At 42.9% G+C, this 23782-nt stretch overlaps 3 protein-coding genes across 4 annotated transcripts; 1 reads left to right on the top strand and 2 right to left on the bottom strand.

Annotated features, from left to right (window-relative positions):
* Positions 1–6: 6 nt before the first annotated feature.
* Positions 7–8926, bottom strand: LOC121301477 (mitochondrial import inner membrane translocase subunit TIM44-like). Its single transcript, XM_041230922.1, has 12 exons — positions 8860–8926; positions 7745–7852; positions 7313–7486; positions 7029–7109; positions 6332–6481; positions 5724–5860; positions 5206–5291; positions 3625–3717; positions 3024–3148; positions 1929–1979; positions 1427–1516; positions 7–702 (listed from the first exon to the last, which is right to left on the bottom strand). The coding sequence occupies exons 1-12, from the start codon at positions 8887–8889 to the stop codon at positions 538–540; spliced, it is 1290 nt and encodes a 429-aa protein (XP_041086856.1). The 5' UTR covers positions 8890–8926; the 3' UTR covers positions 7–537.
* Positions 8927–10244: 1318 nt separating this feature from the next.
* Positions 10245–19267, bottom strand: LOC121301567 (heterogeneous nuclear ribonucleoprotein M-like). 2 transcript variants are annotated; one of them, XM_041231065.1, is made up of 16 exons: positions 19055–19267; positions 17999–18180; positions 15279–15331; positions 14555–14562; positions 14365–14458; positions 13825–14031; positions 13520–13673; positions 13219–13268; positions 13067–13130; positions 12804–12917; positions 12533–12574; positions 12198–12275; positions 12004–12102; positions 11221–11792; positions 10948–10999; positions 10245–10697 (listed from the first exon to the last, which is right to left on the bottom strand). In XM_041231065.1, exons 1-16 carry the CDS (start codon positions 19102–19104, stop codon positions 10534–10536), a joined length of 1983 nt encoding a protein of 660 aa, XP_041086999.1. In that variant the 5' UTR covers positions 19105–19267; the 3' UTR covers positions 10245–10533. The 2 variants fall into 2 exon arrangements, with proteins under 2 accessions (XP_041086999.1, XP_041087000.1); XM_041231066.1 differs by lacking the exons at positions 15279–15331; positions 19055–19267 and having other exon boundaries at positions 17999–18082.
* Positions 19268–19399: 132 nt separating this feature from the next.
* On the top strand, positions 19400–23777 carry LOC121301572 (ras-related protein Rab-11A; the record flags this gene model as incomplete). Its single annotated transcript, XM_041231070.1, has 4 exons — positions 19400–19504; positions 20691–20752; positions 23115–23310; positions 23681–23777. Coding segments are annotated over exons 2-4 (333 nt in total), but the record flags the coding sequence as incomplete, so codon positions are not given.
* Positions 23778–23782: the final 5 nt, after the last annotated feature.

Below are 23782 nucleotides of genomic sequence, written 5' to 3'. Positions count from 1 at the left end.
AAGACAGTCCGAATCTGCACGTAACGGATTTTACTGACAGAAACGCTTGATATATTACATTGGAAATACCTAACCCACACATTGTTTGATTTGATTTTGTCTACTTGATTTATATTTTTAGAAGCCATTATTAATACAAACACTAAACGCAGCAGATGCTCCCACAGAACACTCTGCAGATATCCACTTAATTTGCCACCGATCTGGACTGCCTCTTCTCATTAAGAACTTGAGAGGCAGAGCTGATTAATTAAGAGACCTGGGGCCCTATTCACAGAACTTAAAGGACTGTTAATATTTCTGGCACAGTTTTTCTTTCATATTCTGTGATATTTTAAATTAAGTTTGCTGTGTATGGACCTTTATTCAACTGTTTTAGAGGGTTACAGGGTTAGAGGATCATTCCCATTTTTACATTTTTATATATATTTTAAGCACTGATTAATCAAGTGAATTTTTAAAGACAATTCCAGAGTTCTTTGAAAAGGAAAACTTTTAAGCCTCAAAAAGTTGAGAAAAGACTTCATGAACTGTTAATTAATCAAAATGGGCAGCCCTGAACAAATGATCCACCCAACCCAACCCACTCACCGGGTCTCCCTCCACCACCTCTCCCTTGGGGCCGCGGATCACCATGACCAGCTGAGCCTGAAACGTGATGATCAGCACCGGGCCCTGCTCCATCATCTTCCCCAGGGCCAGCTGTGAGAGAGGGAGCGTGGGGTTTAACAATCAACACACACACACACACACACACACACACAGAGACAGAAACACACACAGACACACACACACAGAGACAGAAACACACACACACACACACACACACACACACACACACACACACACACACACACAGACACACACACAGACACACACACACACACACAGACACAAACACACAGACACACACACACACACACACACACACACACACACACACACACACACACACAGACACACACACACACACACACACACACAGAGACAGACACACACACACAGACACACACACACACACACACACACACACACAGACACGTGTGTTGAGGTTCAGACTTTGGGGCCAATTCCAATTCCCTTTTAATCAATTCTAACACATCACTGATCGCAAATGCACTTAACAGTACTCTGTTAAACTGAGCTTCAAGCAATGGTAACAAATTAGTGAAATTGAAGTCACTGTTAGTCAATTAAATTGGCTTCAAATGAAAGCAGCTGAGGATTCACAGCACTTATTAATGTCTCTAAAATATCAAATTCCTATTACTTCGAATGAAACCATTTTATGATGACTCTGCACTGAGAATAAAGGCTGGGTTTAGGTATGCTGCCGTTTCTACAGTACATGGATGCTGAATAATGTCTTGTGACAAACGCCTGGGCACAGTGTCCACAAAACTCTTCTGAATGGTGAGACACTCACGTCAATGTTGTCAATGTCCAGGACCTTGGAGTGGAACATCAGTCCCATGGCCTGGGCTTGCTGGATCGGGTGAGCCAGCTGGCTGTAAGTCTGGCAAAGAGGACAGAGAATCACAAAAATCACCTCCTGGGCGTGAAGGGGCTCACATACTGCCCCCTGCTGGCCTAAGCTTGTTACTACTGGCCCATTAATAACAGATTCACCAATAGGACACTGAAAAAAGTACTGCAATGTTTAAAACAGATTACATACTGGCCAACATGAATGGAATAGGCATTATCTTTTTTTATTTATTTTTTTTTACTTACAAATAAAAAGTGTATGTATTCTGCACATCTGCTTAGTCTTCTTAAAATGCATTCTACTGTATTAGGCAGGGCAAGGAGACCCCGGCACCCCGCATTGGTTTCTCCACACATGGGTGACGCACAGCTCGCCTGGATGTTTCTAGCTACACTACAGTCCTATGGGTCCTGGAATCAGATCTGAAGTTTCAACTCACAGCTTCGTAACACCAGTCCTTCAGGATATCCAGCTCTCCTCGGATCATAGCCTGGAGACAGAGAAGGGAGGAGCTGCATGTTTACTAGTCACTGGTCTTAACTGTCACATGCACTAGTTCTGCACCAGATCACACCCCCATCACATAATCTAAGGCTACAGATCTTCATTGATTACATGTTTAAAACTGCCTACCATTTAAAACTGCATATACAATTTCAAGGAAAAAGAAGACTTGGTTAATTATTTAGAGGCCGACTCCCATTGCACAGCCGTTTGATCCATTCCTGGTTTTATTAGGAGACACACCTGAGCTTGTTACCTGTACACTGTGGCTAATCAAGCTGGTAGTGAACCCTGGAATGTGGGAAACTGCTAAGCAACAGGAGTCTTATTTCCTTCTCTGATAGGTACTGTATACAGAGTTGTGCAAAGTTTTAAAATATAAAAAAGCAGCGAAACATCTTAAATCAATAAATAAATACAAGATAAAACTGTATACTTTGGGTTGCAGGGTTAGTAAAATGCTATGCCGTCTGCTTTTTCATTTACTGTTTTACACCCTAATATAAACAGCACCCCATCATTTTAGCTTTCCACTGCGAACCTACAGCTTAACATACTGTATCCTGCAAATGACCGACAGTAAATGTTATAAAATCACAGGAAGAAAAAGGGCTTGATTAAAAAGCCATCCAGATTACATTTCTGTACACATCTACGTTAATTGCTTCTGTTTTGTAAGCTTTCTGATCGCTTTACAAAGTCCTCCCCAGCAGAGGAGATGACCTTCCTTTGCCCTCCATCTCTCTATATGTCTCTTAACAGCAGGTCTGAGTTCCTGAGTAGAACTGCAGACTTAACCTGAATTCATCTCAATGGCAAGAGCCTTGGGGCGACAAGCAAGACTGCCCTCCTTATGCAGGCCACGCAGCAGAAGAGCGCAGTGTGAAAGCAGAACAAGATGTTTTGACTAAGTGCATGCCAGAGGGAGTGCTGTGGGCTTCGTTCTCGTTTGTCTGTGCATGATCCGATGTATGTGCACACACACAGGCCTCGCGCTGGAGACTGTTATAGAACAAGCCAGGGTCCCTACCTCCAGGATATTGGGGATAATGTCCTGCTCGCACTGCTTCAGGAACACGTCTTTATCGAACGTGGGATCCACTTTGAGGATCTCCGTCAGAACCTCGGACATTTCCGTTTTGGAAAATAGCCCGCCTGTTTAAAAAAAAAAAAAAAAAAAAGACAATTATTTCTTCAATAGCCATGAAAAAACAATCAATGTATTAAGTGAGGTCAGTAGGGAGGTATTGGCGTTTCTTTCAGTAAATCAGAAACATTTTGATCTTGTATAGGTCGGGAGTTCTATTTTACTTCATGGTTGTTTATTAACCTTTTCTCCCCTGAAAATCAATGCAGTGTTCTGTCCCTGATATGACTTAATTCACAGTCCTGACTACAGGCGACAACCAAGAAGTCAAACCAAGTTAGAAGACTAAACAAACACATCAGCAACGTGCCTTGCTGCTATAAAAGCATTTGTCTAGCAGTCCAGCGAGGGCTGCAAAAGAATGGACGCGAACAGCAGCATATAACTCCCTTGTGCACAAGACCGAACCGCCCTATAAATCCAAAGTCTAAACGTTTGCCACTGGAATTTGTGGCTATCTGCGGCTGCCGAGAGGGAGGGTTACCTATCATGTCTGTGACTTTGTCCGTGACGGCCCGGGAGGCACGGATGAAAGCGTTGTCACTCTCATCGTACTTCATCTTCATCTCGAAGAATCCTGAGGGAGGAGGAGGAGGAGGAGGAGGAGGGAGAAAAACAAATGAGAAAGCTCTGGGAAAAAGCCATTCTAGAAGACTTTAAAAAAAACAAAACAAAGCAGAAATAAAATTCTTAAAAAGATCTCGCGATACCACCCTGAACATCAAAAAACAATGAAAACTTACAAAACTATAAAGCCGAGGGAACACAAAGCCACTTTGTGGATTAGAACCTGGTTTCAGGAGACTATGGTTCCAGGCCACTGCACGGCACACCAGGAGCGACTTGAGGTTTCATATAGCAAAGTTGCCTCAAACTTGGTCTCCCAGAACCAGGTTTCAAGCCACTGCTCCTGACAAAAAAGCTTCTCAGCTTAAGAAATCAAGTCACACAGACGAATGACGAAGAAGGAATCAGTCAAGCCGTTACTTTCTTATAGTTTATGAACGGGTTTTGAAGCAAGGATAAAAAGAAGACAACAGCTGCTTCTGTTCATTAATGCTGACGGCAGAGTCTTTGGTAACCTGCGACTCTCCTGACCATTGTAGATGTTCACACAGTAAACAGGTAGTTCTCTTAGAAGACACAGTGCAGTCTGGATGTTCCTAACAGTGCTACTGATGCTGTGACACTGACACACTGGCTCAGGAGAGCCCCTGGGAGCCCGGGAGTCTGCATACGATGTTAGATTTACAAGCTTGTTAAAAACATTATGTTTTCCGGCCCTGGAGAATCTCTGCCATGCTCTGCGCTCCAATTTCCCACAGAGCTCGTTAGACTGGCTCATTAGCAGCAAGGTTAATGGGGAATAAACTGGGACTGGAGACTATGTATCAGTCACAAGATTTTTCACAGCTACAGCACATAATAATGTATTCTGTATTTCAATAAACAGCAATATTACACCCCAGGTCTAAAAAGCTATACCAGGGCAGGGATGCAAATAGCATAGCAGTTTCATCCTTTCCAGTTTTTAATATGAGCTTGATTAGCTACAGTGTGTAGGTAGCAAGCTCAGGTGTGTCTTATTAAAAACTAGCAATGGATCAAACTGCTATGCAATGGGAGTCTGACTTTCACCCATGCTTCTTAGCGAAGCAACAACATCAGCAGTCACTATTCTATTCTTGACAGGGTCAGTTTAATAGGAAGTGCTTTTAGCCCCACCTAGTGGGCCCACATGGCACTGCAGCTTCTTACAGGTCAGAATGTAACTTTTTAAGAAGCTGAAAGCGTCGTTTAACAAGCCCATACAAGACATGCTTTGAGAATTAGGTGCGTATGAATTCAGCTAAATAAGCTGTCAAGTAGACAAACGTTTCAGTGTACTTGATACACAGTGTGCACGACACAGAGGTACACTGACATTTCACGAACACAGCCACAGACATTGTGCAGCGTAAGAACTGGCTCTCTGTTCCGTCAGTGGAAGGAGCAAGCCAGGAGGGCGCCCTCTGCTGTCAGCACAGAGAAAGACTGAGGATTGAGGAAGCAGGAAGAGCCTTACTATTGAAAACCACATTGTTGTCTTTGAAGTCCTTCCACTGCTGGTACCACTTGGAGTCCTTGTGCAGCACGACCCCCATGGCTTCTCTGGAAAAGAGAGAGTGCAGGGTTAGCCATGCCCAGTCTCAGGACGCTACTAATTACTGCAATTCTTTACTGCAACCCTTTGCAATCGAGTACCCTTATTTTAAATGTTTAACACCAAGAAAACAGATAATATACAGAATTTAATACAGCAGTAATAAATACATGAACAGCACTATCATATGCATATAGTTGTAGCTGAACTCCTCAATTTATTCTTCCTAGTTTCACATGCCATTCTTCTCACTACTTCTCACTACACTGCTTACTGCACAAACCCAGTGCATAAGCTTGCACACGGCTTGCTGCACTCTAGAAAGACCCTTCTGGCATACACTAGGAGGCATGCCTGTGCTCTGCTATTGGGTTCCCAGCAGGTATCATTCTGCAGGATTATCCGGCATTTATCATGCTTGATGGAGTGGAGGGACCTACTCATTGGGTTCGAAGACCTTGTCCTCCGCAGATCCAGACTTCCCCAAAAACTCGGTCCTCTTCCTCAGCCGGGAAGGGGGGCGGTACGAGCCTGTCTGTCCCAGGACATCAATCTCCTTCTTCACAGTCTCCACTCCCTGCAGTCACAGACAGCATTCATTAAGGACAGGCAGGCAGCTAGTGTTCAATAAGGCAGACAATGTTCTGTACAGTGATTTCAGCTAAACACCCCACGAATACAGTGCAGCATACAGATAACAAGCTGAAGTGCGTCTAATTAAAACTCATAGTAAATCCAATAATCGATCAGAATTGAATGCAGGGAAGGGAATAAGACTCCCATTTCATAGCATGCAAGAAGAGTTTTATTCCCATACCTGCATTCAAGTCAAAATACAAAAGCAAAATTGATTTTGGAAAATGATTACATTGAGGGCATGCTCTCAAATTACACCTGACAAGTTTTAAAATAACCCACTTTGTGTTGAGATCTTGTTCATTGCATTGGGTTAGGGGCAGTAGAATGCTGCAGCTCTGTGGTTCAGGGCTACATTAGGGTTTGTGAGAGTGCTGGTATCAAAATGCTCCAGGTCTGCTCCGGCTGTTACCTGAGAGATGGCTCGGAAGGCTCCGGTCCTGCCCAGTTTCTCTCCGCTCTTGCTCACAGACTCGGCTGAGTGTTTAGCTGTTTTGGCTGCCTCCTCCACCCCCTCTTTGATCTTCTTCCCAAGGTCTGAGCGGCCCACCTCCTCCAGACTCTGAGAACACAAACAGGGTTGGAGCCAAACTGTGGAGCACCAGAATTCCCACAGGAGGGCCAGGAGCAAACACACCTTACTTCAGTTAACAAGGATGGGGAAGTGGGGTGCTTTACTACAGGTGTAAGGGGTTGAAATATGCTTTCCAATGGCAAGAAGTGGACCTGCAATTTGTGTTAACCAGGAATGGATAGTACAGAGCTCAGGGTAGTGATAATTTGATTCTTCAGAGATGCTCTCCACGGGAAAGGGTGATTTGATGGTGGTGATAGGGCTAATTTACCAGCAAGTGAAGAAACAGCTGCTTGGATTTGTGATGATTGCTGCTTCAAGCCACTGCTCCTGAGAAGAATCCAAGCAGCAAGTTCTTCACTTGGGATGGTAAGTTAGCCTGATCAACACTAACATCCCCTCACTGTGGCATGCAGCGCTATACAAAGGGTGATGATGAGGTTCCTGATTGGACTTGCAGAGAGCCCACACAGACTTTGACAATGGCACAGCTGATCAGACAGGACAATCACAGACAAAGACTCAACCACCTCACCTCCTTCACAGTTTCCGACAGCTCTCCAAATTTCTTCTTTAGCACCTCTGATGTTTTCACTGTTTCTGATTCAATCGTTTTCTTGATAAAAAAAAGAGAACATTTTTACACAAAATGATAAACCACCCTTCTTGAACAAGACTGAGTTTAATTCTCTATGTTTCACAATTTCTAATGAAGCAAGATTAAAACTGCGGTGTGCAGAGCTCCAAACAGTGACTCGCACCCTCCTCTCTTCTCTGTTCAGACTTCAGACAGAACCACAGCGGTGTGGCGAAACTCACATATTTCCGCCGGGCTTGCTTCAGTGCATCTGAATCCTCCAGTCTCTGGGCCTCCTCCCTGAACTTCTTGATGTTCTCCTTCATCTCCTTGTTCTTGTTGAGCTCCTGCTTGACGCTGTCCACGAACTCGGACAGGAAGCCTTTCCGCCCCCCGCCGCGCGAAGAGTACTGCACCTGGGGGGAGGGAGGGGGATCAGAACTCCTAAACCTGCAAAAGCTCAGCTAAACCACCACAGCAGCCTCCAAAGTCAAAATTCATCCTACAATCAGAACAAGCACTTCAGAACACAGGGGACGTGGTGCATGTCTTGCTATTTTCTTTCTTTGACTATAAATTACATATTTACATTCGCAGACCTGCTAACCGGCACACACAGTGAATGCATGGCGTTTCTCTAGGCATGTTATTTTGCAGCCTGCTTGCCCCGTTACCTGTGGCAGTGCTGTGGGTGGCCTGCATATCCTGTACACGTGGGCTCTGTTGAAGGAGGACAGGTAGGATCGTGCGGACAGGACACGGAAACTCCGCGCCACACAGAGCTGAAACACAAAGACAAGCAGCATTAGAACCCAGCACTTAAAAAAAGCTAATGAACCAACAGTTTCACAAAACATTAACATAACCGGAATGGCCTACAAACATTAGATAACATAGATCCTTACGTCATTATTTATTTAGTAAATAACATCACAAGCACAAACTTACTGTAGTAACCACGGCATCAAACGCCTACAAGTACCTCCGCTGTTTGTTTTCAAGCACACTTGCCCTTGATAAAGGTACGTTAAACATAGCGGAACGTTTGGCAGTTGCTTCTTTGGAGCCAAAGATCATACACACAGTTGTGCGAGAATAGAGCTGGATTTCCAATGCTTGCGTCACCTGCAGAATTAGTTCGATTTCTCTAAAATGACTTTATCAAGACATTAACACGCAGACAGACCCCTTCCTCTCTGCGCTGTGCGCCGCAATAACCAGAAAAGAGTAACAGATACAAAAAAAGGGACATTCAAAACTGGAGCATCTGGTTGAGGTGAACTTCTATTTTAAATTGTTTACAAACATTAGAGATTCGTCATTTTTGTGGCTCATTCAGGTCAACACGTGTGTGTGTGTGTGATGTGAGAATGTAAATGCTGCTAAAGAACTCGTTGTCATTCAGGTCGACATGCCGGTCGGTCGTTCGCAATCTCACTAAACTATCATTATTAAGCTGCAAACTGAACAAAGCGACTCTGTGTACATACGCATCGGACAAAAGGCGCAAAACCTATCCCAAGCTGATCAGCATAGTGTTTCATTGAAAAATAGCACCTGGCTCTTAGTTGGTGGCATTAAAAAAAAAAAAATTCACAGTGCACTGCCCTACACTGACGGCCCACTCTCAGCCCAGGCTACAGTTTATATCTTTGACAGTCATTCCTATTTCACAAGTGATCTGCTTTTTCTTTCTTTCTTTTTTTTTTTTTTTTGTAAAAAAAAAAAAAAAAAGATTTTAAAAACACAACGGCAGCGGTTTTTGTTCGTTTTTTTTTTTTAATCTCACCTGGTAGCACTGACACAAGGAGGCCGCCATCTTGGATACAGTGTGTCTGACCTTTCTGCAGCTGACCTTCACGTCACTGCAACGAGGGGCGGGGCAGAGCTCGTATTACACAACCGAGCGAGCCCCGCCCTCTTCACGTTGCTTTCTCCTGCGCCGAAGCCCAGCCTCAGCGTTTACCTGGACTGTAGTGTAGTATGCATTATGTAAAAAAAAAGGCTTCAATAAATGCAGATCTTCTACAGCAGATGAAAGAACCTCTTGGAATTAAATCCCCTTAGTGACCACGTAGTATTTACACTGGTCTTGTCATAATTTGAAGAGCCAGCTGGTTATACTGCTGTAACACTAAAGGAAAGTTATTTTGTCTGCTCTCTAATTGAATATAATTTCAGTAGCTGATCTAACATTTTTCATACCAAAATGGGGATAATGAAAACTAATAGTGGGTGTTATCATGGTTATTTATAGTGCATCTCTCTAGATTAATATCAGATGTATTTACAGAACCAAGTCCTTTGTCCTGCTTAGACTTACTAGCTTTTGCAAAAAATACAGATTACTTTTTCTCTCTCCAGATGTATACCAGGAAACCCACAGCTTTATATTCTGTAGATTAATTATTGTAAATAATCAGAGGTATTTGTGGGACAGGAAACGGTCAGTCTAACATACTCGATTCCCAATACAGCTCAACATCCCCATCTTTAAAACTAAGAATCAACGTGGTTTGAAAACCCGCCTCCCAACCTGTGCAAGTGGATCAGATTAAACCCTCAAATCCGATTCCAGCTCAACACTGGTTTACAAAATAGGGTAATTAATAGAGGATTTGGGAATTGATTCCTCAAATAGGCACCTTTGACCCAATTGGATTGTGCATATAAAACAAAGCAACTCTCATTCTAGAATTCACAGCAAATAGAAACCAATTTTCTGTCCATTTCCAAAAAGGGTCTTGCATATAATGTATACTAAATGTGGAGCATCATACCAGGACCATAGTGCACTGAACCATGTTAAATCATAAGCAAAGCATCTTTAACAGGTCTCTGTCATACATACAGGGTTATTACAAAGTAAGTTAGCCACATCAATGCACCATATTAACTGTGGGATATGCAAGGTAATTAGTTAGGTGAAAAGAACCAACGCTCACAGCTCCATGAGCATCTGCATTAAAACAGGAATTTTATTGACCTGACTAACCCCAAGGGAGAGCTGTGGGCAAAGCTTCAGGTCTAGAATCCGAATTTGTGCACATATTCGAATTTCTTACCCTAAAAATGACAGTGTTGTATCAAATTATATTCCATAGGACAGTCGATACCTTTGATTACAACTGGTTTTAAATCGCTGAATTTTAAAAAAAAAAAAGCACACCAAAATGACAAACAACTGGGAATTTTATTATCAAAAAAACACCACTGCTTACAGAAACATGGATGTCAAATGCATCAAAAGTTAACTATTTTGGGAAATTAAAAAAAAGCAAAGCAATTAAAAATACCAGTTTAAAAAAAAAACTAATTTGGTCACAAACAGTGAAGCAAGCATAACGTTTAAAATAAAAATACATCTTAAACTGACAAAAAATCACCAATTTTATTTTTTTTTGGGGGGGTGGGGGGAGGAAAAGAAAGGAGAGAAGGGTCGCTGGTTGTCCCGGATATGGTTTTATGCATTCCTGTCGATCCTGACGTCAATCTCCCTCCCGCTCAGCCGCGTGCCGTTCATCAGCCTGCAGGCCCGCTCTGCTGTCTCCGGACTCTCAAAGCGAACCACCCCACAACCCTTCGACTTCCCGTTCTCCATTTTAATATCTGCATACTGCACATGGCCTGCAACAAACACAAAGACTGAAGTCAAGCCAACCGCTGAACAGTACAATCAGGCAGAATTTAAAAACCAACCTGTATGCATGCACTTTAAAAGGCAATCTGGGTGAAATGAATCAACATCTCAAATCACAACCCAACCCACTGTCATAACCAAATATTTATTTATTGTGGTCCACTATGAAAAGGAGGTTCATATGTACCAAGTGAACCTCAGGTAATGTGTGAAATACTTAACGTGCTACAAACTTACCACATGAGCTAAAGGTGTCCTTCAGCATTTTCCAGGTGAAGTCAAAAGGAAGCTGCAAGAAGGGAAAAATTTTAAAAATAAGTTTGTCCTAAATAAAAACCCAAAATGTGCCTAAAAGGTTTAGCCAATGACACCAAACTCAAATCCATCACAAGTGTTTATTATAGCCATTACAGTTTGGGGCAAGACCACCTCAAATTTTCCCCAGTGCCACGGGGGGAGGGGATAAAAATCATGAATTAAAAAAAAAAAAAAACCTAGGGTTACACTCACATTTCGGACGAAGATCTGACAACCCTTTCTGGGATTGGCTCCTGGCCCTACCCCAGGCCCTCCAACTCCTGCACCTGCATAGGCATTGCCGAAGCCTCCACGGTCTAGTTCTACAGGCCTATCAAACCCAGTTCCCACACCAGCAGAGCCCATGCGGTCCAGACTTGAACCCATGCGATCAAGCCCAGTGCTGGGGTAGCGATCCAAGCCCGTGGCCCCCAGTCGGTCAAAGCTAGAGCCCATGCGGTCAAGACTGGAGCTCATTCTATCCATGCCCAGGGGGGCCATGTAATCCATCCCAGAACCCATTCGCTCTAAACTGGACGGGCCCAGGCGGTCATACCCAGCAGGGCCCAGACGGTCTGCACTGGAGCTCATACGGTCCAGGCCAGATCCAAGGCGGTCCATACTGGGCCCCAGCCGGTCTAACCCAGAACCAAGCCTGTCCAGATCAGAGACACGGTCCATCCTGTCCATGCCCATTCCAGCTCTGTCCAGCCCTGGCATCCGGTCCATTCCGGAGCCCAGACGATCCAGACTTGAGCCCATACGATCCATTCCCAGAGAGCCCCCTGGAAAATAAGTGGGGGGAGAAATATATATTTTTTAAAAAGGGTGGTACTGACTAGCACTGACACAAAGAGTTGTTTTTTTGTGCATTCACACAGCCTGTTAAAGCTTTGACCATAAAACTGAAGCTACCAGCTGGCAGAAAATGAATTTAATATGGCAAGCATATATATAAAAAATAAGAAAGGGGAGGAGATACCACACAGTACTAACCCATTCCTCTGTCAAAAGACTCTCCGTAACCACGTGACATGCCCATATCAGTCCTGCCAAATTCTCTATCAAAGCCTCCCCCCATTCCACGGTCCATTTCTGAAATAGAGAACAGCAGTCAGCAAAATTATTCCAGAAACCAATTAATTTAATTGAAAGAGATTGCTCATAACAGAATTCAATATGGCACCTACCACTCATCCTCCCCATTCCAGATGGTCCAAAGCGATCCATACCACTCATGCTGCCACCACCATAGGAACTGTCCATACCTGGAATTCAAAACAGACTACCAGTTTAGTGTTGTCACATACAAGTCAGGCAAAAGTTATATACAAATAACAGTGGAACACACAGGAATGAACCAATAGAACAGGATCATCTTCCATTCAGCTCAACAGAAGACCAACAGAATAGTTTGGCCCAGAAAAGTAGAACCCTCATTAAGTTACCCTGCGGTTTCACAGACTGCGTCTCACTGAATCTATTCAGACTATGCTTCAGAGACGAGTTGTCAAAATGCACCTACCTCCCATTCTGCCCATGTTTCCATAGCCCATTCCATCCATACCTGGGGGGGAGAGACCACATCAGATTTGTTTGTTCACTGAAATAAGAGGCTACACTCCTTTGCAAAAAAGAGAACAGGAAATGCCTACAAAACAAAACCTAGTGCACATGCAGGATTTTGAAACGTCAATAAAAACAGTTTCAAATGTTTTCCAAACCGCAATAGACTGGCCATGACACCTCCATGGAGTGTATCCCCTTACCACCACACAAAGTATAAATGCCCTCACCTCCAGGTCCCGGGCCTGGCCCCATGTTGCCCATTCCACCTCCTCTGTTCATCTGGTTTGAGCCAATGGGCTGTCCACCAGGTCCAAGACCCAACCCTATTCCACTGAGGCCACCTATATGAAGAGTCAGGTTAAAGTCATTAGCTTTCAAGAGAACCATAACACTGATCAAATAAGAGCAGAGGAACTAGCAGAGGCTGAAACCAGCATCCTGTTAAGTAAGAAACACCTTCCGAAATTGAATGCAATTTATTAATACTTACGAGGAAGCTGTGGAGCTCTCTCCTGAGGTGGAAAGTCACTTCCCTTTGGCAAGGACTTTTCATCCTGTAAAGAAAGGAATCCATTGCAATGATTCTGTGCACACTACTGTATTTTAAATGTGAATGTTTAGATTGAAAAAATTCCTACTTACCAGTTTAACATGCATGGGTCTGTTGAAAAGCTGCTGGCCATTGAACATTGCTGAGCAATATTTAAGGAAAGTTTAAGCTGTTCAAGAGATTTCATTTACTGCACAACTAGATTATTGTCTGCGGCCTCACAGCAACGTCAATTTCACAGACAAATCAAGTTCTAACATGAGGCAAATCTCTAGACTTGCACTAGAAAATATTAAAAATTATTATTATAATTTATAATATTGACTCTCTTGACCCACATCTGCCATGACACACACAAACCCCACCACAGAAAAATATTCTTATGAAGGATACAGATTGCCTGCACAGCTTCAATGGGCATCTCAAAGGTGACTGTGCCCATCCCTCTGCTCTTGCCATCCTTGTCCTCCAAGATATCAGCACGCACCACAATTCCTGCCATGCCAAACACCTCTTTCAGCTTCTTCCAGCCCACCTTGTAGTCCAACTGTGAAGAGATGAGACAGGTCAGTACTATACTATCAACTGCACACAGCACATCTTACAACAAAGCGCCACCGTGATTTTAAAGTTGGTCATATTGTAGCACTTCAGGAATTCGAGAAATGCAGGTTTCTCACACCCACCCCCTTACTTACATTGGCAACAAAGATGGTGCTCCCAATCCTGCCAGCCTGAAGCCCATGTAGCAGCTCACTGGGGATGTTGGGGTTGTTCATGAGGCTCGGGGGAATGTTGACCATGGGGGGCCCACCAGGACCAGGGCCAGGGCCCATTCCCATCCCACCAGGGGGGCCACCAGGAGCTCGCTGCACAGCCCGGCGAGCAAACTCTCCATCCAAGTCCTGGGCAAAGAAAGAGGTTAACGGTTATTTGGCAACGCCTTGGTGCACACACCAGAGAGAACTTCACAAAATGGCCACAGCAATATAAAATGTAAAATAAAATGCACTCCAAGACTACACAACTCAAACTGCATCCATGGTCTTGTGAATAACTGGTATCACCTAAGCTTGTATTTATATTTATGCCTCACAGCAAGATGTAAAACATCCTTCTGACACTTTAGGATTACTTGTCTACTTCCATGTCACTTTGCTTCATTTTTAAGACGCATGGTAGTTTAATTTGCCACAAATAGCTACATCTCAAGTGTAGCTTGACCTTTCAAGTCTTACCTCTTTCACTTTAAGAGGCCGTCCGTTCAAGTTGTGCTTATTGACTTTATCCACCGCCTTTTTCATTAGCTCTTCAGTTCTAAACTCCACAACCCTGTAGAACAAAAATCGGTATTACCACTACTGTCAAAGCTGCAGAACAAATCAAAATAAAATAGGGGGGGTCAGATGCAGTTCAAAGTATACTTACGCACAGCCCTTTGTTAGCAGAAGAATTCATTATGGAATAGAAAAAAAGGAGAGAAAAAGTTAACATCCTGCATTGTTAAAACACATTCCATTATTCTTTCATGTATTTATTTTAAATACATACCTGGGTGCAATGCTATGTATATTTCAGGATTACCCTTTAATTCTTCAAACAATTTTACAAAACGGGACAAACTGTCAATTTCTCCAAAAAATAAATAAATAAAAATACATCTACCATTGCTACACACTCCACCCATCTTCACATTCTGAAGAACTGTACTAAGCCAGCCACACTTCAAGACATGCAAGCTAAAAAAGGGCTTTCCAACTGAATCCAAGTTTTCAAATAGTTTCAGAACTACTACACCAGCCACGTATGCGAGTACTACTTACAAATCACGTTACAATTAAACCATTTAACGAACCCAAGTCAAGGACACAATTTATAAAGAGCTAACACGATCCCAGGCATTAAGCATCCAACATGGTCAATCTGTAGCCTCCAAGTTATTAAGGCACATCTTCAATTGGGTATGGGTCCCCCAAGTTGCAAAATGGGACTAGCTTCCATGTTCCCAAACAGGCACGTAACCTTTCAGATTGAATTTCAAAGAAGTGACAGCATACCACAGGAGTTTCAGCTTGCTGAAAACCCCAAACATTGACAGAACAAAAAGAGAAACTCAAACTTTTTCGAACTGAGGTTCGACTCTTTCACTTACCCTCGATTTGCCTTCCGCGTCCATTAAGTGTTCCACGTATGTTACCTCACCCACTACAAATCAGAATCCAGACGACACACACACCAAGGGAGAGAAGCCAAGAAAACAATGGGGGTTTAGAACAGACATCGACAACCTTACGTTGTGGTGAGCATGGGCTCAGTCAGCAAGGCCAGTGATTTCTACAGTACCTCAGCTACCCAAACACTTCTGGTACAGGTTTACAAAGAACTTGTGTACATGAAGGACAAACAATATATAAAAAAGCAAAACTTCTCATCTTGTCCTTGTTGAAAAAGTCCCAAGAAGCCACCTGCACTACTGCTCAAAAAGGAATGAAATATCAATTCAAAAAAAGGTTAAAACCACCTGCTAATGGCAAACCGATTACCTAAACTAAATCCTTTAAAAGCCATCTGCAAAACAGATTTAAGGAAAGGGGGTTTACAGCTCACAGCCAAAATGGTAATTTCACAAGGTCAAACCGGGTTAAATAATAAATGAAGACTCTTTAAATCACAAAACCATGTCAACATGGGGGGTGGTCTGTATGGGCTGTCATGATTACATGATGTACAGCTGACCATTACTAGTTTAAAAACCATCAATGCATGGTTTGCGCTGCAATCCCCAGCAGCCAGCTACAGGATCAGCCTGTCAATACAAAACGAACAAGGACCTAACCTTAATATGCTAATTTGAAGAAAGAAACCCAAATTCATGGGGGAGGGGGGGGAAGAGAAGCAAATAGCTTGACAATCAACTGAGTGAACACGTCCTTTATGATTCCAGAACAGCCTTAACACAGCCAATTAAGCAATTATCCAGACCTGAAACAAGGACAAGTTTAAGAAGCACCATTTCTTTGTAGACCTGTACCCCCCACAAACTCCTGCTATACGTAGAGCAGCAGCCCTAAATACCAACTGGTCATTTTAAACCGTTTGTCATAAGGCTTTGCGATGTGATTTCAAGCAGGCACAACATTGCCCATGTTACACCTAAAAAAAGAAATATTGCAATTAAGGCTATACAGCATTTATACAAGTGTAGCTAGAAGTAAAATCAGATACTTTAAAAAGGGAGATTAGACCACTTAATATCTCCACTGAGGACTCAAGATTTATCGTACAAAGCTGGTTTTATTCCAAGCTACACAGGTAGACAAACTCGTGTAAAAATGTGCATCAGGGGGCAGGGGTCCATGAACGTGGACACCAAAATTAGAGCACTATTTCCAGTAAAGGTGACAAGTACTGTGCTAAAGACCAATAGAATTTACTCACTGGCTCCAAAAAAGGCAGTTTATTTTGATCTTAAAATGTTAAGTCAAAAGGTACCACCTCATGGGACTGCTGGTTAAGCCAAACTGTCATAAAACAAACCTGACAGCTTTAAAGTTTTTTTTCTTTTATAAAAAAATAAATAAATCCTAGTACATATTACATTGATCAAAAACACTACGTTGTTTGGTTCCCTGTTCCAAGGGCGGTAATCTGTCACCTCCTAAAAAAACAGACCCCTTTTCCTTCACAAATTAATTTAGTTTCACTCTACACCCAGGTTCCACTTTTAAAGACAAAGAATGTCCAGCTGTAAAAGTGGTTGGCAACCAGTTCAGTATATAGAAAGAGGGATGCCAAATCCTCATACTGGGTCACAAAGTACCGGTAATCCACTTTCACACATTTCTGTTAACATGTCCCCATCCAACAAATCTCATTGCAGGTTATTATAATGCAGATCAACCAACAGAACTGGTGTAGCTCATATCAAACCCAACCCCAGGTTCAAAAGCTCAATCTTAAATGGGTTTGTCCAATGTCCGATGCCCCCCACCAGAAAGAACTCTTCTCCGCTGGCTCCTTCTTGCCACTTGAGGAAACACACATTACTGACATTTCAGTAGCTTTAGAGTTTCTCCTGTTGGCTACATAGACATGAATACATCTCATTGCCCCACTGATGCAAAAGACAGTTAAACTACCACAAAATGAGGGCAGAGAACATTCTTATTCTGAAGAAGCAATTGCATTCTAAATGTTGTCCAGTAGACAAATATCAAACTTTGCCAAGAGGACTAAAACGATTACTTCAAGAACAATCGCTGTATTGCAGCATTTCAACTTCACAAAACGGTACTTTCCACCACTTGCCTCCCTTGGTAAAAATGTACAACAGACAATCAAGCTGATGGAGATGGAGTGTTCTCCTGACCAAAAACTCGGGTTTATGTCTTATTTTTTTGAAGTGAGAGGTCATGCACACAATGCACAGGCATTTCAGTCCCTTTGGGTCAATAGTTTAATCCCGGAGAACACTGCATCTCTTTACAAAAATCCAAAAAACTCCTTAAGTTCTGAACAACCAAGAATATGCACAATTGAGGGATTATGAACACAGAACAGGGAGAGGGCTGCACAGAAACGAATGCTCCACCACACTCCTCTAGATACACCATAGGCACAGCACTATCTGCCCAACAACCAGGGATTCGGTCATTTGGTTGCTGGTATATTTCACTTATTGTAGAAACAAAAACGCACGCAGCAACACAGTCTCCTACAAGTCCACTAAAGCCAACGAACTGCGGGCCTGGAGGCATGAGAAGCGGCATCTCCTTTTTCCAGCCGTGTCCCTTGCTGTTCCGCTGCGGGGTAACCTGGTTCAAAAAGAAACGCATTGCCTCACCCTCCACCCACCGAGACAACGACAATTACCTTTCTCCTTCATCAGATCTTTGAGAGCCTGCCATTTCACATCGAAAGGGATGTTGCTGACAAACACTCGGAATCTCCTATTAGACGGGTTCCCCCCGTAGGGTTCAAAACGACCGACGCCTCCTCGCTTCAGGGGCCTCTCTTTTCGGCTTGCTTCGTTGTTTGGCTTGCCGTTCATGTCACTTTGTGGGAGGAAAAACAAACGTTGTGTCGTTAAACCAAACAGTTATGACAGTAGTAATTTACTGAACACGGGAGGCGGCGGTGACTACCAATTTTCATTGCGTAACCCTCTCAGAACAGTCCCATAAAACTACCACTTTACGCCACTTTGTCAAAGAAGCATGTATTAAGTGAAGCTCGATCACGAACATAGCTCGCTGTCGATATTTTTTATAAACCCAAGTTCGCATGTTAATACTTTGACCGAATTTAAGCGTTTTCAAAAAGTCTGGTGCGAGATCCAGATGCCGGTGAACAAAGGAAACAACCGCGGATTCACGGGCGTACTGAAAGTGATCTAAATACCGTCGCTAATTCCTTGTAAACTTAACAAAACACTAAAGGCGACAAATATGCCATGTTCAACAATGTACACCCTCTTCCGTTTATCGTTTCTCACATTAATCTCGCTTCAAAACGTTTCTATCATCCACTAATCGGCCTACACAAAGGATAGGCCTACGTTTCAACTACCCCTCCCCTCCCTAAAAACGCGTTACGTCCATTTTAAAACTGCGCACATTGCAAAAAGCGAAATAGGGTTATTATTATTATTATTATTATCTAGCTACTGTGTGCAATAAAAAAAATGCAACCGATACACTTAGGTTTTTGACTCGGGGCTACAATAATCCACACAAATCTAAAATCGTGCAAATATTTGGATTTGTAACGCGCTCACTTCGCTCTGAATAAACACTTAAAATGGGTTTCGCTTGCGTGTTCATATCGTGTCGATTTGCTTCGTCAATCGCAGGCAAGTCTTTTTTTCAAATTCACATTGTTTAAAAAATAAAATAAAAAAAAATGTGGTTTGCGCAGAAAGCCACTTACCCTAGGCCCGGCTTCTCCATCATATTTTCAATAGGAGCCTCTGTTGACATGTTGACGCAGTTCTCTCGTTGGTCTCTTTCCTAAGGGGTAATAGGATTCTAGTAAGCTTCTTGTTCAAAGTATTGCAGTTAAGTTTTTTAACGTCTTTTTTATTTTATAAACTGCCTGGTTGACGAAAACAACAAGTCCACTCCAGCTGAAATGGCGGCATTCAACGCAGATGCAAGAATTATATAGCCAAGCGAGCATGCCGGGTAATGCGCTGCCCCGGCTGCAGGCAAAGAAGGAGTTGGATCCCGCTTCTCTAGCAAAACGCATGCTTTTTGTTTTTTTGTTTTTTTTTTTTGTACGTTTTCTTGAGCTCTGCTTTACTTATGCGGTCTAGTTGTCAGTGAATAAAAACACATCTTGAGCGACACAACAAAAGACGACTGAAAAAGCTCTGGCAATGTAAGCAATAGGCAACATTTACAAACAAATGCTAGCAAAATGCTGTCTTTCGCAATGTTACATTTTCAAAACATGCTTTTAACTCCAACCGTTATTTCAAATTAATTGAATAAATATTGTAGTCTCGGTATGAATTATTTTAATAATAATAATAATAATAATATAATAATAATAATAATAATTTTGTAAAGATGGGGGTTGTAGATTTGGACATTTTCCGAATTACGCAACAGAGATGTCACATCGTAAATCTCACCCCGTGAAATTTTGTCTAGGCTAATTAATTCTCACCCCTGTAAAATTCACGGTGGTTTAAAGTAGCCCGGGGTAAGCATTTGGCTTTGACACCGGCGTGAAAGGTTTAATTTTTCCTTGGCTCCACTCCCTACACGGGTTCAGCCCTTCTGGGAATTATTTCTGTCGCCGCCCCTGGCAGATCGTCTGGCATGTTAGCACCCCTGTGATTGCATGCCCCCCCCTCGTGTTAATCAAATGCCTTGGAATGCCCTTGCATCACCACCCGCTTAGGACAATGTCGGGAACAACATGGGACATTTTCACCTTAAAGAACGATCGCTATGCAAGAATGGTCGCGCCTCTCCCATGCAGAACCCCCACTCTGTACGGAAGCAGTCCAATGGGTACTGTGGGTGGTGTTTCAGATACTTATTGCAGAGTAGAATTCAAGGGGATGTGGGGATCCTCCACAATCCTGACATCACACATACCAAACAAAAACAAAATAATACCACAGAGGTTCAGTATTTTACAGCAGCAAATCTTAATAACCCCCGCCACTAAAGCATGTTGTCACCGTTTCTCCCAAGGAAATTGTGCATATATATCTATATATAATCTATATTATATATATATATATATATATTATATATATATATATTTGCAAATGCAATTACTAAAGCTGGTTAAATGTGTTTTTGTGCAGTGACTGCAGCACCCGACCCTTTGCATTTCATACGGTAAAGAGCTGGCAGCGCCAGTGAGTGCACGGTCGAGGGCTCCTCCCCTCGCTGCAGACTCAGGAAGGTGGCTCTGTATCTTCTTGCGGTCGAATTTGACAGCTCGTTCTTGTCTTGCTCCGAAAAAAAAAATAAAAAATTGCACAGTAGGAACACAACGCAACGCCAGACCAAAACAAGTAATCAGTCGGCCTTTGTTCCCTGCACAGAGGGGAAGCCACGGTTGGAAATATGGGCAACAGAGACGATGAATACGATTTCTTGTTCAAAGGTAAGCCCACAGTTTGCTATATTTGCTGACTGTAGTAATACTGGTGGCATTGTTCATTATCAATGCACGTCAAGGTCTGCCTGCTTAATAAAAGAGATTATCGATTTTAGAGCTTTTAATTCGCGAAATGTTTATTTTAAATTTACTATCTGTGCGTTTTCTTTAAAACAATTAATGGACGTTGACATCGTTTTCTGTCTTAAATATCGACGCCGAAGAAAACGGCAGCATTGTATTATAGTAATATAGATATATAATGCGTGTTTTGGTTGTTTTTGGGTAACAATAACATTTTATACTGTTTGAAGCATTGCATTTTTCTCTGTGTCGGTGGTATTTGATTAATATTCATATACACACCAGTCTTGATAATCCTCCCATTTAAATCAGAGATGATACAGGGACGCTAGTGAGAATATGTACAGACAGTGGGATATTGTTCCCAGTGACTGACCAATTATCTGTACAGACACTACGTTCCTCCCCCCGGTAATTCACCGTCGATGTTACCAGCAACAAAAATGCACTCCCATCCACACGAATTCCCAGCGCAATATTGTAAAGGTTACTTTAGCCAGCGCAATATTGTAAAGGTTACTTTAGCGTTGTTGCTGACCACACACAAATAAATGTTGGCGTGAAGCACGGAGATGAAGTGTCTTTGTTTGCAAGCAGACCCTTGGAAACGCTACTCGCAAGACCTATTATGACAGAATGCTGTTTAAACACACGCTACATGCCGTTGACACGGTATATTAGGTGGTACTCAACGTGGCCCGGAAAATGTTGTAGTAGACTGAAGCTTTAGTTGTACAGTGTGGACAATAATACACATGTACAATAGAGGCTCTGTACACTGCAGGGGAATATGGAGCGTTCCTGAGTGCTAAAACGCAGCTGTATAAAAGGTATTGATGTCAGTATCACACTCCAGCCTGCATTCCCTTTAAAGCTGCCCAGCCTGCTGAGTCCAGCGGTGTGTTTATTGGCGCCCCCGGAGAGCAGGGAAGGAAAGAGACCCGAAGCTGCTGATTCAGATTTCCTCCTGACCCGGCTATCTGCTCCCTGCAGTGTGACACTGGGCCACCCAGAACACTTCCTCCAAACCCCCACTTAAAGCTACAGCAACATGCTTTACTGTAGGTTACAGGCTATGAGCAGGACACTCTACAGCCATGGCCAAAAGTTTAGCATCGTCCTATAGAATTAACTAATTTAGTTTCATAAAGTCAAATGAAACCTGCTGAATAATGTTAGTTAATGTAAAATTGGACATTAACTAAGTCAAACATGACTGTTATTAGTAGTACTGTTATTGCTTGCGGGAGATATCATTTTGTAGTTTCTTTGATTACATGATGTTAAAGATTTAAATTATGTTTATGTAGTTCTTTTGGCCACAGCTGTAGTATGTAAATACTGTAATTAAGCACATTTTTGACTGGAAATAGGACTCTGATTGCAGAGCACTTTGATCCATTCCTGGTTTTCCTAGGAGTTTAATAAGACACACCCCTGAGCTTGTTACCTATAGGCTGGGGCTAATCAAGCCTTCTTTGCAGTAGGAGTCTTATTTCCTACCCTGTAGTTGTAAACAGGCCAACTAGTAGTATGTGTATCATGCAGCAAAGACTGAAATTCTGGTTTCTATGAGGGGATTTTAGGAGGAAAAGATATTCTGGAAACTAGCGATTGGTTTAACAAATGAATATCGATCATAATAAACCAGGCAGCGATTATTTCTGACTGTGATATATGGTAAGTTGAAATAAACCACCACAAAGTGATGATTTTTACCCACCTTATCGCATCACCAGTTAGACGCCAGACACATGGATCTGGTCCGGAGTGCACTTTAATGAATGAATCCATTGTTCTGTGCTGGTGGTCTGAATCACAGGCAGTCCTCATGCAGTGATAAATCATTTCAACTTAATTGTGTTACTGGGAGCTTAATTAGTCCCACTAATTAGGTCAGATGTGTCTGAGACTATCCGAAACAGAAAAGAAAAAAGCAAATATGAGTTCAGTTTCCTTCCCTCTTCTCAACTGCCAAAATACGTGATGTTCCGTTTCTGACCAAAAACTGTACTTTGTTCAGAGATTAAAAAAGAAACAGCTGGAGAGGTGAGGGTGAGAGTAGAGAAATTAGGTGACTGTAACAACCAGTTGAAAGTGACCAAAGCGAGGGGAAGAGCTGTCCAGATGGTTTCTTTCCATCATCTCCTTGGATAACATAGACATCCACGCACGCCCTGTTCAGAGGTTCGTTCAAAGTCAGACTGAGCTTTTCAGTTTTGTCTTGGTCAGGACTGGTGGTTCTCATGCGGTGATTTGTGACTGCTGTATATTTTGGTTGCAGTGGTGCTGATCGGTGACTCTGGGGTGGGAAAGAGTAACCTGCTTTCCAGATTCACACGCAACGAGTTCAACCTGGAGAGCAAGAGCACCATCGGGGTGGAGTTCGCCACCCGCAGCATCCAGGTGGACGGCAAGACGATAAAGGCTCAGATCTGGGACACAGCCGGGCAGGAGCGCTACCGAGCCATCACGTCGGCGTGAGTGTGGCAGGGCTGCCAGGAGAGGGTCATTGGGCGGGGCTTATTGATCAGTTCATGGCACGTGTGGCAGAAAGATCTGGTTCTCATTTTAGGAGCCAGTTACAGAATAAATTGCAGCATCAAGTTAGACTTTAAAATTTTAAAGATATACATTTTTTTTAAAAAAGAGAATTGAAATAGTTTAGTTTTGGTACACGCAATTAACTGTTGAGTGTTTGTTTAAAGACTCTGCCTAAGTGCACATGTAACAAAGCCAGAACTGATTTTTCAGGTTGTGTGTCACTAGTTTCAGCGTGATTTCCTGTCGTGGTGTAGATTGTGAGCTCGCAATACCCCGGGTGTGTCTGACCTACCCTCTCTCTGTCAGGTACTATCGGGGTGCGGTGGGCGCTCTGCTGGTCTATGACATCGCCAAGCACCTGACCTACGAGAACGTGGAGCGCTGGCTGAAGGAGCTGCGGGACCACGC

Source organism: Polyodon spathula, chromosome 27 (assembly GCF_017654505.1).
Source record: "Polyodon spathula isolate WHYD16114869_AA chromosome 27, ASM1765450v1, whole genome shotgun sequence".
Lineage (NCBI taxonomy): Eukaryota > Metazoa > Chordata > Actinopteri > Acipenseriformes > Polyodontidae > Polyodon > Polyodon spathula.
Note: the sequence above shows the minus strand (reverse complement) of the source record. Positions and strands in the feature narration are given on the sequence as shown.

What these genes read in the sequence shown, in the direction of transcription:
- LOC121301567 (XM_041231065.1), bottom strand. Translation starts at nt 19,104, where the DNA reads ATGTCAACAGAGGCTCCTATTGAAAATATGATGGAGAAGCCGGGCCTA. An exon ending in GGCCTCTTAAAGTGAAAGAG is followed by an intron (nt 14,032 to 14,364) that starts GTAAGACTTGAA and finishes TTCTTTGCCCAG; the next exon opens with GACTTGGATGGAGAGTTTGC. An exon ending in AAACATGGGCAGAATGGGAG is followed by an intron (nt 12,276 to 12,532) that starts GTAGGTGCATTT and finishes TTTGAATTCCAG; the next exon opens with GTATGGACAGTTCCTATGGT.
- LOC121301477 (XM_041230922.1), bottom strand. Translation starts at nt 8,889, where the DNA reads ATGGCGGCCTCCTTGTGTCAGTGCTACCAG. An exon ending in CCTTCCGAGCCATCTCTCAG is followed by an intron (nt 5,861 to 6,331) that starts GTAACAGCCGGA and finishes CTGTGACTGCAG; the next exon opens with GGAGTGGAGACTGTGAAGAA. An exon ending in CAAAGTCACAGACATGATAG is followed by an intron (nt 3,149 to 3,624) that starts GTAACCCTCCCT and finishes TTTTTTAAACAG; the next exon opens with GCGGGCTATTTTCCAAAACG.